Source organism: Polypterus senegalus, chromosome 3 (assembly GCF_016835505.1).
Source record: "Polypterus senegalus isolate Bchr_013 chromosome 3, ASM1683550v1, whole genome shotgun sequence".
NCBI classification, from domain to species: Eukaryota; Metazoa; Chordata; class Cladistia; order Polypteriformes; family Polypteridae; genus Polypterus; species Polypterus senegalus.
The window spans coordinates 19,664,222-19,679,354 of NC_053156.1; the positions used below are offsets into that span (position 1 = coordinate 19,664,222).

Genomic DNA, 15,133 nt, shown 5'->3' on the forward strand with positions numbered 1-15,133 from the left:
TCATTTTCTTTTCTCATTTTCGGCTCATCTGGGCAAGGAATCACCTTCTGGAATGCCCATCCATCTCCTGCAGCACTCACAGGTAAAAGTCAAAATTAAAAGAACAATTTTTAATTAACAAAAGTATTACTTTTTTCATTAACAGATGTTTTGTCCTTATTAATGAGAAAAACATTTGGCAAGCAGTACAGCATGAAAATCCTTAAGGCGTAGGAAATATTCATAACTGTCTGGAAACAATGTCTTACAAAAGAAAACAAAATCAAAAAATTAATTCTGCGACCTAAAAAATCTATGGTCGAATATAAACAACAGCAAATTAGGCTCGGAAAAACATTGAAAAAAAATGCATAAAGATTTCCAGTCATAACAAGAACAGGTGCAGAGGCTACAAACAAGATGGCGCGGACATCAAGAATTACAAAAGACTGACGCAACGTCTCAAGCTAAAGTAGCGTAGCTTAAACGTAACGTCGTGTTTGACTTACTGTAGGTCAAAACATAAAGAGAATTACAAAAGTTCATGACATGGAATTTATGCTCTTTATTAAATACAGGCAATCCCCGGGTTACGTACGAGATAGGGACTGTAGGTTTGTACTTAAGTTGAATTTGTATGTAAGTCGGAACAGGTACATAAATTTAATAAATGCTGTTGTTGACCAACTGTAACCAAGTGTTCTGCCAGTGAATGATGGAGTTTCACCTCTCTCTGACCTTTTTATTATTGCTACTTTATTTTCAATAGTGATGGTTTTTCTCTTCTTTACTGTATCACCAGCACTTGCTGAGATTTGTGTTTCAGAGACATTGTTGAAGGGTGAAGACAAAACGTTAAGATGAGCTCTTCTGCACAGCATTGTATGCGCTATCACAGCAGGAAGGCACCCGTCGTCAACACGTTTGGTGTACTGACAAGAGACAACTTCCTGCTATGTACGTAACGGTACAAGCAGGCTTGCTATTGAGAATGAATGGGGGCAGCGACGGCCGGTTCACCACCAGCCCACCTCATAGTCACCTCCACTACAGTATGCTGCCTGCAGCGTCCACCCACAGAGAATGAACACGGTGCTGCCAAAGGCGGGTAGTGAATCGCCAACAGGCAGCCATCTGATGCACACTACAATGCTACCCCCCGCCGCCCTGTTCACCCTCAATGGCCTCCGTTCAGCCACAACTGGGTCACCGCTTGCAGCATTACCAGCTGCCCGCCGAGAACGAATGGGGCAGCCATGTGTGGTGGGCGAGCAATGAAACCGCTTGCCGTTGGGAGCCGCCCGAGGGACACAAAATTGCCCCCCTCCAGCCTCTGTCCAGTCACTGCTTGCAGCATCCCCAGGTCGAAGATGACCTGGGGATGACAGCTCTGCCCGTTCGTAAGTCGTAGGTCGGATGTCCGTAACCTGGGGACTACCTGTATATGTATATGTATATATTCTGGAAATTAACATTATCTTTTAAAGCAAGTTAAATACATGTATCTCTTTTTGTACCATATTTCTCTCATGCAATTATTTTCCGCCATCGACACAAAAGGGCTGGTATTGGCTCTAATCAGTTCTGGATCAAGAAACACATCCTAGGGGAGAAAGAGTGCCCCCATGCTGGATATATAAGTGGAAACAGCTAAATATCTGGCATCAGTGATAGTGCTAAAGGAGAGATTGAGGAGGATGAGATACAAAACAATGATTTATGGAGCAGAATCATGGACACTAAGGCAAACCTGGAAAGAAATGAGTCGTAACTTATAGGTCGGATGTCCATAACCTGGGGACTACCTGTACATTAAATTTAGAATTTAAAAAGTTGATTAATTTGGGCCAGGGGTTTATGTCTCCCCTCTCCCATAAGTAATTATTACTGTAGGCCTTTTCAGTTTAGGCCTAGGCCCATATGAAGAATGCAGAACTTTTTGAAGTTGTGAGCCCAAATCAAAGCAGTGCAATTCTTTAAATTAAGTGATTTTCAAATGAAAATAAAGAACTCCAAACAGGTGTGCAACACCATTTAGCTAGTTGGGTCTTTCGTCTTTCCTTCCCAGTCCTGGTCCACATCTCACTAGAGTTAGTTAACTAGACCTCGGCTGGACTTAGAAGAGAGCTAATGGTTGTCCATATCTGTGTCCGCTCAAGCTTTCTCGATACCCTCTTCCTCTCCATTAGGTGACCCCATGTCCTTCAAGGTCCAGTTCAAGCGTGCTGAAGGCTACCCCATCGACCTCTACTACCTGATGGACCTTTCATACTCCATGAAGGATGACCTGGAGAAAATCAAGAACCTTGGGCAGGAGATCCTCAGTGCCTTAGAGACGGTCACTAAATCTGTTCAGATCGGTGAGGACCGTTGGTGTTGTGGTCAACAAGTGGTGTGGTCCTCTAGAGTCGGTCCACTTCCTGTGGATGGACAGTCACACTAACATCTTTGTTTCTGTGATTGGCAGGTTTTGGTTCCTTTGTCGATAAGACGGTGCTGCCTTACGTCAGTACGGTGAAAGCCAAACTCAAGAACCCCTGCCCCACACGACACACCACCTGCCAGGCACCATTCAGTTTCCGAAACGTTCAACCACTGACCAGCAGAGTGGAGGATTTCAAAAAGCAAGTCAGTGAGCAGATGATTTCGGGAAACCTGGACCCCCCGGAGGCCGGCTTTGATGCTATGATGCAGGCGGCCGTTTGCACGGTAAAGTCCCTGTGGTTTGGACACCCTGTAGTTTGGCTGTGCTTTGCACTTATTGTCTCTCATTTCCTGTTTCCACAGGAGCAGATTGGCTGGAGAAACGTGACGCGGCTCCTTGTGTACACCTCAGATGATACTTTCCACATGGCGGGTGATGGGCAACTTGGAGGAGTTTATGTCCCCAATGATGGAGCCTGTCACCTGAGCCGTGAGGGCTTGTATGAGAGCAGTACTATCTACGTAAGTGGCATTTGTACTCCAGGTATCCCGTACCACCTGAAGAACCCTCTGCACTATCCAGTGGCAGGCTGACTCATGCTGTCTTTTCTCGTAGGATTACCCTTCCGTTGGACATATCGCTCGGGTTCTCTCCCAGAATAACATCCAGCCCATTTTTGCTGTGACGGAGAAGAGCGTCCCAACATATCAGGTGAGAGTCGTACCCTCTGGCACTGGGAGAGGGAATAACCAATCACCCTGAGGGTTTGTTTCCTTATTTAGAGTCTGGGACTTCTTCTTGAAGGAAATATGGCCTTGAACCTGCAACATGTGGTCTTAGTTACCTCCTTCACGTGAGAATTTTAGAACAATTTGACAAGAGCTCACTAGCTCTGTTCACCTCATTTCTCCAGAAGGTTCCAAAAGTTCTCCGTTCCACCAGATTACTTGGTCACTTATTCTAAGTATCTGTGGGTCTCTGTGAGAAGAAAAACATTTTATCATTTTAGAAAGTTAGAAAATGGGATTTATCAGAAAATGGAGCGAACCTTCACAAAACTGATGCTATCACTTCTCAATGGAGTCTCCACCCTTCTCAATGCCCCTTTTAAGTGCCAGGATTCCCACAGAATAACAGGTTTTTGTCTCATCCTCGCCACCACTCATGCACCGCTTTCTTCAAGTCGTCATCTTTCTTGAACTGACGACCACCCAGCAATCGAAAACGGTGGAAATCACACAGTGCCAAATCTGGTGAATAAGCAGGATGTGGCAATACCTCCAACTTCAGTTTCTCCAGACCATCCTTGATGTTCTTAGCAGTGTGTGTGTCTCATTGTCTTGCAGCAAGAAGACCCCTTGAGACAGCAGTCCCCCCCACTTGAATCGAAGAGCAGGCTTCACGTTGGTCTCCAGCAAGTCACATTACTGTGCACTAGTGGCCGGAGTACCCCTCAGCATGTCGTGTTCGACAATAACTCTCCTAAAAATATGGAGGGTCTCCCGCAGTTCCTGTTGGTTCTTTTCAAATGCTCTTAGGGAGTTTTTGGTTGAGTTTCTGCGTTGTTTGTTGACAACTTGTCAGTTGGAAGCTTGTGAAGGGTAAATTTGGCACAAACATTAAGGCCGGGTTTATACTTCACGCAACGCGACGCATGCTTCAGCGGACGCTCCTGCTACGCAAGTGTTTTAGTGTTCATGCTTGCGCGCGTACTTTACGTAAATCTGGAGGAATCCACCAGGTGGCAGTGCGAGATGTCATCACGGTGAGAACATGTTCGGCTTCGCTGTGTTGTGAATTGCCTGAAACATCCTTTAATTCCGATAACATTTTACCACAATATCTCTGAAAAGGATGTTTAATGATTATATCGATCAATCCTGGGATGTGTCCATTCCATCAAGCATTGGGCACGAGGCTTAAACAATCGTGTCATCAGCTCATCTCAAGGTGAATACAAGCTCTCACATACACTGGCGTCATTTTAGTGTCCCCAAATCTGCATATCTTTGGAAGGAAACTGGAGCCCACTGAGGAAACCCAGCAGGAAAACATGCAAACTCCAGGCAGGGAATACCAGCGAGGTGACTCCGTGTGAGACAGCAGTGCTACCGCATCGCCACCGTGTCACCCCCATGTGTGTAATTATTAACAGTATTCATTATTTAAACAAAATTAATGACTTATCTGTAAAATGTAACATACATACTTTAATGGATTACATCAGGAAAGTAATATCAAGTATAAATCTAAGGATTCTAAATGTGCAGAGAGCTGGAATATCATAAATGTCACGTTTTCTGTATGGTGATCTACGAGGTGTGGCAGAAAAGTAATGAGACTGGCAACACTGCAAGCGATCTGGCAACGCTGTGCTGTTGTCCTTGATAGAGCCCGTGTATCAGTACCCTCCCATAGCTCAGTGCGAGTTTCAACTCCTTCCGTTAACTACGTGATTTTTGTGACTGCTATTAGCGAAGTTGTGTTTTTGGTTGTGCGTCATGCAAAATGGAACAGCGGAGCAACGTTGTGCCATTAAACGGCAAGTGTGACGTTTGAAAAGTTCAAACAGGCCTATGGGGAACGTTCTTTATCCCGAGCTCAAGTTTTTCGCTGGCACAAATCATTTTTGGAAGGCAGAAAACACGTTGAAGATGAACACCGTTCAGGGAGGACTTCAACTTCGAAAACCATTGAAAACATCGAACGTGTGAACACTCTTGTGACATCAGACCGCCGTTTAACATTACGAATGTTGAGTGAACAATTCAATTTGAACAGATTTACCGTTCATCAAATTTTGACTGAACATTTGCACATGCGAAAGGTCTGTGCCGAAAAACCTCACAATTGAGCAGAAGGCCAATCGAAAAAACAAGTGTCTTGATCTTCTTGACAGAGTCGCTAATGAGCAAGATTTCTTTAGTCGTGTGATCACAGGTGATGAATCATGGATTTTTGAATACGAGTACGATCCTGAGACCAAGAGGCAAAGTCAGGAGTGGCACACTGCAAACTCTCCTCGACCAAAGAAAGCTCGAATGAGCAAATCGCAGATCAAATCAATGCTGATTTGGTTTTTTTTTTTTGACAATCGTCCACAAAGAATTTGTTCCTCCAGGACAAACTGTCAACCAAGTTTTTTTATAAAGACGCCCTTGAAAGGCTCAGAAAAAAGGTCATTCGCGTGAAACCAGACATTGCAGACAAATGGATGCTCCATCATGACAACGCCCCATGTCACACTGCCCTCTCCATAACAGAATTTGTGACCTCAAAAGGCATTCCTGTGGCTCCCCAGCCCCGTTATTCACTTGACCTCAGTCCGTGTGACTTTTTCCTAAACTGACAAATGTCCTCAAAGGACGTCATTTCGGGACTTTAGAAAACATCCAAAAGAGTGTAACGGACATGCTGAAGACCATACCGGTTGAAGACTTCCAGCGCTGCTACCAACAGTGGGAACAACGTCTCCATCGGTGTGTAGCTGCCCAAGGGAACTACTTTGAAGGGGATAACATTGATGTTTGAAAAAAATAAAAACTTTGGTAAATAAAAAATCAGTCTCAGTACTTTTCTGTTGCTGTTTGCTGCCGCTGTCAGGTCATGAGGAGCCCCAGAAAAAGAGATGCACAAAAGATGGTGTGTAAGACTTTTAAAATGTATCATGTCATTACGATGGGGAATATAAAAACACCACGAATGCGTTTGTATGTCGGCATTTTACTTCACTACATCGAACCATTCATCAAACATCAGAGCAGGCACATCGCCCTGCAAAGCGGCTTTCTGTCACATGTAGATAGTAACCAGAGACTCTGACGTCACGTTCCGACTATTAGCACACTGTGCCCCCCGACTTTTTGCTGGTACTGCAACTCGCGCACGCTTCGTGTTAATTTCTGAGGACGGCTCAGAAGATGCGTGAAATGAACGCTGGGAACGCATGGCAGCCATGATGCAGACGCGTGCGTGTTCTGAGCGTGAAGTTCATCTAGAGAGCCACAGGCATTTGGAATAAGCGACCCAGTAGTGTGGAAGACAGGAGGACTTTAGGACTTCAACACTCGTGTTTTTTGAAGAATTAAGTGGTTAGGACTGGCGAGCTTTGGTGGGCTGAATGGCCTGTTCTCGTACCGATTGTTCTCATGTGTGCTGTGCCTTGTGCTTAATGTGACCTGTTGGATATCTTGGACCTTCTGCTCAGTGTTTGTCTGGAATTGTGATTTGCGACTTTGTTCACTTGTGTTTTAGGTGACTCCATTTTACCTGTCGTGCTCCACAGAGCTTCAATCTCATTTGGTTCACAATAATTCTTTTTTTTTTATAAAGACTCTGTGTTTACCCATTTTATTTAGCTGGGGTTTGGTGGCATATTCCCCCTCTAATGGTCATTTTTGGAATGGCACTCCCAAACGTAACAGAAAGGGCAAGTAAAGAATCTTTATAAAGGAAGGTTTATTTCACAACAATCAGAAGATATAAGAAAACACTCAAAGAGCAAAAAAGAGATGAAAAGCCAGTAAATACAAGAAATACCGTGGTGGCCAAAAGTTTTGGCAGTGACACAAATGTTGTGTTTTGCAAAATTTGCAGCTCCAGTTTTTGTGATGGCAAGTCACATTGATTATTGTGCAGATGCATATTAATTCATTGCAAAGAGCTTTATTAGCATAAAAAGTTCACGTTATCCCAAACGGCCATTTTCACTTACTATATGTTGGCCCTGGCACAAAACGATCAGCTGTAAGTGTCCAGCAAGCGCCAGGCCGGTCTACTCCTGAGGAGTCTGCTACAGAATGGTGTTGGCACCAGTGCCCAGTATTGGCAGCAAGTGGGTGTGAGTGAGGCCAGGACTTTTGGACAACAGCCTCGTGTCAAGAAGGGCAGCAAAGAAGACACTTCCGTCCAAGAATAACGTCAAGGCCAGACTGAAGTTCTGTAGGAAATGCAAGGACTGGACAGCAGAAGACGGGGGCAAAGTTCTTTTTTCAGATGAATCCTCTCTTCTAGATAGATACTTTATTAATCCCAATGTGAAATTCACAGACTCCAGCAGCAGCATACTGATAATAACAATATTAAATTAAAAAGTGATAACAATGAAGGTATAACAGATAATAACTTTGTATAATGTTAACGTTTACCCCGGGTGGAATTGAAGAGTCACATAGTGTGGGGTCTCCTCAGTCTGTCAGTGGAGCAGGACGGTGACAGCAGTCTGTCTGTCGCTGAAGCTGCTCCTCTGTCTGGAGATGATCCTGTTCAGTGGATGCAGTTGATCCTCCATGATTGACAGGAGTCTGCTCAGCGCCCGTCGCTCTGCCACGGATGTCAGACTGTCCAGCTCCGTGCCTACAATAGAGCCTGCCTTCCTCACCAGTTTGTCCAGGCGTGAGGCGTCCCTCTTCTTTATGCTGCCTCCCCAGCACACCACCACGTAGAAGAGGACGCTTGCCACAACCGTCTGATAGAACATCTGTAGCATCTTATTCCAGATGTTGAAGGACGCCAGCCTTCTAAGAAAGTATAGTTGGCTCTGTCCTCTCTTGCACAGAGACACTTTGGGACATCTGGAATATCGATTGTCTGGAGAAGGAGAAGGTGAAGGCTACCACGAGTCTTGTGTTACAGTGACGCAACCTGAGACAATCCATGTGTGGGGTTGCTTCTCATCCAAGGGAGTTGGCCCGCTCACAGTTCTGCCTAAGACAACAGCCATAAATAAAGAAAGGCATCAAAATGTCCTCCAAGAGCAACTTCTCCCAACAATCCGGGCACCATTTGGTGAAGATTTATGTATTTTCACGCATGATGGAGTGCCATGCCACAAGGAAAAAGTGATCACAAAGTGGCTCTGAGAAAGTTTGGACCCGTGGCCAGGAAACTGCCCAGATCTTAATCCCATTGAGAACCTGTGGTCAATTCTCAAAAAGTGTGTGGACAAGCAGCAGCCCACCAATTGTGATCAATTTCAAGACCTGAAAAGGCAAGAATGGATCAGCATCAGTCAGGATTTGGCCCAGCATGGCAGAGTAAAGTGCAGAAGTTATGAAGAAGAAGAGTCAGCACGGTCAAGATTGACACTTTACATCAGTGATTCTCAACCTGTGGGATGGGCCCCTAGGGGGGCACGAAGTAACAAAAAGAGGGTGTGACGATGTGGGTTCTGGCTCCACGCTCCCATGGCTGTTTGGGAACCCTTGAACCCAACACCGTCGATAATGAAACCGAGTGAGCCAGTCAATGGAGGCAAATTGAGCATCTGAGCAAGGGGATGGTTGAAAGTACAAAAGTGCTTTTATTAAAACAGTCAACAAAAAAACAGTGTTCCATAAATAGTGCAGTTTCAAATTCATTAAATAAATAATCCATAAAAAGAACACGTGGAGGTTAAAACCATTGGAAAAAAAACACAACAATCCTTTAAAAACGAAGGTTAAAATCTTCTCCTGGAAGCAGTCTTTAAAACAAAAAAACAAATCCGGTGCTTTTCTGTATGCGTCTCACCTGCTTATCCCGTATGGGCCAAGCAGCAGGCAAGACGCTCTCTACAGCTGCCCTCCTCAAACACACTCAAGACTGGAGACCTCCCGATCCCTGGCTTCGGTTTGGCTCTCATCCCAGCCTCGAGACTTGGACTCCTTGGTCTCCAGGACGCTCACACCAAGGACTGCCACTCCAAGCCTCCCGACTTCCGCTGCCTTTCTGCGGCCTTCTGCGGCTCGTCGCTTTCACCTTGGTCACTCCCGCTACCTGCTCGCTCAGCGGGAGCGACATCTACACAAACACCTGGGTGTCGGCCTAACACCCAGCTTCCTCGCAGCTGCCCACGGCTCGATCGCGCTCACCACACGCTCCGCGTGTCCGTCTCTCTCCTGCACCGCTTGCTTCCACGCTCCCTGTAACCTCCGTCCTCTCCTTTCGATTTTCTCCAATCGATTCTCCCTCTGAACGTTTCTTTTCTTCTTCCCGATCGTTTCTTTTCTTCTTCCCGATCGTTTCTTTCACTTCCCGAACGTTTCTTTTTTCTTCTTCCCGATCGTTTCTTACACTACCCCACAACCGACTCGCGCTTCTTTTTTAAAATGACGAGGGCCACAGCAGCTGCAGCATTAGCCGCGGGACAATCATGAATGTGGGCAGTTCCTCACCTGTGCACTAGGTGAGAAACGCCCACACCCTACGGATCGCCCCACGGCCCACTATGGCCCGTCCCTCACTAAGCCGCGAGCACATTGATTATTTATTTAAAAATGGCCTTTACTCAACGAGCTGTGGACCCATAACACCACAGAGGGGTGCGAAGATGTGAAAAAAAGAAAACAAGAATCAAAAATATAAAATCTGTTGAAACCAAAACAAATTAACTTAAACTACATTCTGATACTAGAACAATAAATATGGAGTTAGATAAATGTCGATAAAAGTTAAGTAGGTATAATAAAATATGCATCTACATTTAAACTGTTATGAAAACTCGGGTCACAAATAGATATTTAGAATTGATCTCCAGTATGCAATAGAAACATAAAAAGAAAATAATCTGAAAATGCTAAAGCAGCAAAGTTTGCAAAACGTAACATTTGCGTCACTGCCAACGCTTTTGGCCACGACTGTAGTAATAGCAAAGAGAAAAACTCACCAACCACCAATCACATACAGTGTACTGGAGTTGGACTGCAATTCCCACAAGCCTTAGTGGGGCTGGGAGTAGTCAATCAATGGCCCCGCCTCTTGGGGAACCGCCCACAAAACACCAGGGCTATGGCAGAACAAATTACCATATATAGAAACACGATATTGATGAACAAATACATAAAAATGCAAATAATAAGCATAAACAGTAACAACTCCATAACAAAAAAAAAGAATTTTTTATGGTACTGACCCTGACTTAAACACAACTCTGGTTACTTGTCTGAAGATTCCTCCGTTGCAACTTTTGTTTGGTTTATTGATTACACTTCATCTCCTGATCCGTTATTTTAAAATTGTGTTTTTTTACTGCCTGTCTGTAGAACATTTTTGACAGTTCACAAAACTCAGCCACTGTGAAGACTTTTCAGTTCACATTTTGAGCAATAAAGTTACATGAAAACTCTAAGGGGGCCCCACTCTCTGAGATATAATGTTAGCAAATCTGGACCCCCTAAACGCATAGGAGGACCAGTGCCTCCAATTTAATGTTAGTAAATCTGGACCCTCTAAATATGAAGAAGGACCTGTGCCTCCAATCTAATCTTAGTAGATGAGGACACTCGGTACGTGAAGGAGGACCCCCACTCTCCAATCAAATGTTAATAAATGTGGTAATAATCTAATGTTAATAAATCATGAAGCTCTAAACTCTAAGGGGTATCCTGCTCTCCAATCTAATGTTAATAAATCATGAAGCTCGAAATGCAAAGAGGGACCCGTGCCTCCAAACTAATGTTGATAGATAAGGACCCTACAAATGTGAAGGGGGACCCCGCTCTCCAATCTAATGTTAGTAAATATGGACTTGGAAAAGGCGTTCGACCATGTCCCTCAGGGAATCCTGTGGGGGGTGATCCGAGAGTATGGGGTACCGGACCCCCTGATAAGGGCTGTACAACCGGTGTCAGAGCTTGGTCTGCATTGCCGGCAGTAAGTCGAATCAACAACAGCATTTATTTCTATAGCACATTTTCATACAAATAATGTAGCTCAAAGTGCTTTACATGATGAAGAAAAGAGAAATAAAAGACAAAGTAAGAATTAAAATAAGACAACACTAATAAACGTAGAATAAGAGTAAGGTCCGATGGCCAGGGAGGACAGAAAAAACAAAAAAAACTCCAAACGGTAGGAGAGAAAAAATTAAATCTGCAGGGGTTCAGAGGTCACGAGACCACCCAGTCCCCTCTGGGCATTCTACCTAACATAAATGAAAACAGTCCTCATTGATGGTAATGTAGACTTCTGGCTTTTAATCCATCAATGTAGGGACATCACGGTGTTTTGATCAGGTGGTGGTGGTGCAGGTCACCACCACAGAAAGCCATCAGAAGAAACAGAAGAGAGAGTTGGGGTCAGTATGGATTTTGGAGCCGCACTGTGAATAGTTATTATGAAGAATTGAACATACAGAGTATCAGGATTAAGTTAAAGTGAAGTTAGGAGAAGGCCATGTTAAAGTAATGTGTTTTCAGCAGTGTTTTAAAGTGCTCTACTGTATCAGCCTGGTGAATTCCTATTGGCAGGCTATTCCAGATTTTAGGTGCATAACAGCAGAAGGCCGCCGCCTCACCACTTCTTTTAAGTTTAGCTTTTGGAATTCTAAGGAGACACTCATTTGAAGATCTAAGGTTACGATTTGGAATATAAGATGTCAGACATTCTGATATACAAGATGGAGCAGATTATTTAAGGCTTTATAAACCATAAGCAGAATTTTAAAGTCAATCCTGAATGACACAGGTAACCAGTGTAGTGACATCAAAACAGGAGAGATGTGTTCAGATTTTCTTTTCCTAGTTAGGACTCTAGCAGCTCCATTCTGCACTCATTGTAAGTGATTTATGTCTTTTTTGGGTGGTCCTGAGAGGAGTGCGTTACAGTAATCTAGTCGACTGAAAAACAAACGCGTGAATTAATTTCTCAGCATCTTTCAATGATATAAGAGGTCTAACTTTACTTATGTTTCTTAAGTGAAAAAATGCTGTCCTAGTGGTCTGATGAATATGTGATTTAAAATTCAGATTACAGTCAACAGTTACCTCTAAGTTCTTTACCTCAGTCTTTACTTTTAATCCTAATGCATCAAGTTTATTTCTCATAATTCATTGTCTCCATTATTACCAATCACTAAAATCCGTTTCTGGTGAGAGCTGGACTCCGCCATGGCTGCCCTTTGTCATCGATTCTGTTCCTAAGTTTTATGGACAGAATTTCTAGGCGCAGCCAGGGTGTTGAAGGGGTCTGGTTTGGTGGACTCAGGATTGGGTCACTGCTTTTTGCAGATGATGTTGTCCTGTTTGCTTCATCAGGCCGTGATCTTCAGCTCTCTCTGGATCGGTTCGCAGCTGAGTGTGAAGCGGCTGGGATGAGAATCAGCACCTCCATATCCGAGACCATGGTCCTCAGCCGGAAAAGGGTGGAGTGCCCTCTCAGGGTTGGGGGAGAGATCCTGCCCCAAGTGGAGGAGTTCAAGTATCTCGGGGTCTTGTTCACGAGTGAGGGAAGAATGGAGCGTGAGATCGACAGGCGGATCGGTGAGGCGTCCACAGTGATGCGGGCTCTGCATCGATCTGTCGTGGTGAAAAAGGAGCTGAGCCGTAAGGCAAAGCTCTCAATTTACCAGTCGATCTACGCTCCTACCCTCACCTATGGTCATGAGCTATGGGTAGTGACCGAAAGAACGAGATCGCGAATACAAGCGGCGGAAATGAGTTTCCGCCGAAGGGTGTCTGGGCTTTCCCTTAAAGATAGGGTGAGAAGCTCAGTCATCCGGGAGGGGCTCAGAGTAGAGCCGCTGCTCCTCCGCATCGAGAGGAGTCAGATGAGGTGGCTCGGGCATCTGATCAGGATGCCTCCTGGATGCCTCCCTGGTGAGGTGTTCTGTGCACGTCCAACTGGGAGGAGGCCCCGGGGAAGACCCAGGACACGCTGGAGGGACTATTTCTCCTGGCTGGCCTGGGAACACCTCGGGATTCCCCTGGAATAGCTGGAAGAAGTGGCCGGGGAGAGGGAAGTCTGGACATCTGGAAACTCCAAGGGGGACCCCGCTCTCCTATTTAATGTCTGTAAGTCATCACACTCTAAACACAAAGGGAGACCCACGTCTCCGATCTAATGTTACTAATTTTCAGCACTAGAAATGTGAAGGGGGTCTAATGTTAGTAAATTAGGATGGTAGAATCTCTGCCCTATTAAGATGTCAGATTTAAAAAGATCAGATCAGCACTTACTTTATGTATTTCCACTTCAGGCACTGGTTGGACCAATGATGATGCAGAGCAGATCCATTTATGATATTATCTACCTCCCTGGTTCACAGAGATTGTCCCAGTCTTGTGCAGGTCAGAAGTCTAAAAGACTGAAACCCGCTGCTTTCAGATCCTGCCATGTTACCATTGCAGGCAGTACAGATAACAATGAATACGCGGTAATTAATAATGTCCAGAACACAAAACAGCACATCAGTTCTCAGGCCTCTGACAATATTCTTCTCCATTTTTTTCCATATCATCTCTGGATTTTTTTTCTTTGCAGGAACTCAGCAAACTAATCCCGCAGTCAGTGGTTGGCGTTCTCCAAGAGGACTCCAGCAACGTCGTCCAACTGATTTTTGATGCCTACAATGTGAGTACATGTGACATGAGCCTTTAAAAGGAGGGCCTAAGCCCACTGTTGACCTCCCCTGACTGTTGTCTCCACAGAACTTGTCCTCCACTGTCTATCTGGAGCACCAACAACTTCCTCCTGAGCTGCAGGTCACTTATGACTCCTACTGTGGTGACAACAACATTCTGCGGAATCAAAAGAGGGGCGAGTGCACTGGAGTCAAGCTGAGCCAGGAGGTGAGCATGAGGATACACAGTGGCCTCTTCACAGCCTTTTGTATGAATAGCCTCACCTCTCAAAAAAAAAAAATCACTATTGTTATCTTTCTGATTTTACTTGTGAGGTGTTGCAGTAGCAAAGTTATGAGCCTCAGATATCCAAGAAAGGCCTGAATACTAAAACAAAGGCCTGAGGCCTACAATCTCAGAGAGACCAGAGGCATACAAATCACGAAAAATCTACTTCTGATGATGTCTTACTAATTTGGTTTTAAAATTACAAAGATTAGTTTTGTTACTGCCTTGCTGTTTATGTATGGATAGACAGATAGATAGATAGATAGATAGATAGATAGATAGATACACAAAAGGCAATATATAATCAATAGATAGATATGAAAAGCAATATATAATCAATAGATAGATAGATATGAAAGGCAATATATAAAAGACAGATAGATAGATAGAGACATGAAAGGCAATATATAATCAATAGATAGTTAGATATGAAAAGCAATATATAATCAATAGATAGTTAGATATGAAAAGCAATATATAATCAATTGATAGATAGATAGATATGAAAGGCAGTATATACAGTAATAGATAGATAGATAGATAGATAGATAGATAGATAGATAGATAGATAGATAGATAGATAGATAGATATGAAAGGCACTATATAAAAGATAGATAGATAGATATGAAAGGCAATATATAATCAATAGATAGATATAAAAGGCAATATATAAAAGATAGATAGATAGATATGAAAGGCAATATATAATCAATAGATAGATAGATAGCATCAAGCAATAACTAGATGTGTTATTTGATTCCAATTCCTGCCCACCTTCTGATTCTCAAGCATTGCTTTCTGTCTGCTTTTCGCCGGGCACAGCAGTTCTCTCCCAGGCCAGTGTCAGTGTGAGTTTGCATGTTGTCTCTGTGTCCACAAGGGCCTTCTGTAGGTATTTTCTGTACAACCCCACCCCAAAATATTCCAACTAGGTCAATGTTGCAACTCTAAATTGTCACAATGTGAACTTTCACATATTGAGTTTCTATTCTACCTTTTGCCCAATACTGCCACGATGGGCCTCCATATGGCCCTTATGGAAAGATCGAAGAATGCAGGCCGGGATTCTGATTGGTCAGTCCATCTCCATCAGTCTATCTCATTTGTAGGGCAGTTCTCACT

The 15,133-nt window shown here is 44.0% G+C and overlaps 1 protein-coding gene across 1 annotated transcript in view; it reads left to right on the top strand.

Moving 5' to 3' along the window:
- itgb7 (integrin, beta 7) overlaps window positions 1-15,133 on the top strand; it is a 46,169-nt gene that overhangs the window by 16,419 nt on the left and 14,617 nt on the right. The window contains exons 4-9 of the mRNA XM_039749602.1: window positions 2,169-2,339; window positions 2,447-2,688; window positions 2,767-2,925; window positions 3,020-3,115; window positions 13,643-13,732; window positions 13,810-13,950. Of these exons, the coding sequence (XP_039605536.1) occupies window positions 2,169-2,339; window positions 2,447-2,688; window positions 2,767-2,925; window positions 3,020-3,115; window positions 13,643-13,732; window positions 13,810-13,950 (899 nt within the window). The remainder of the gene's footprint in view (window positions 1-2,168; window positions 2,340-2,446; window positions 2,689-2,766; window positions 2,926-3,019; window positions 3,116-13,642; window positions 13,733-13,809; window positions 13,951-15,133) is intronic.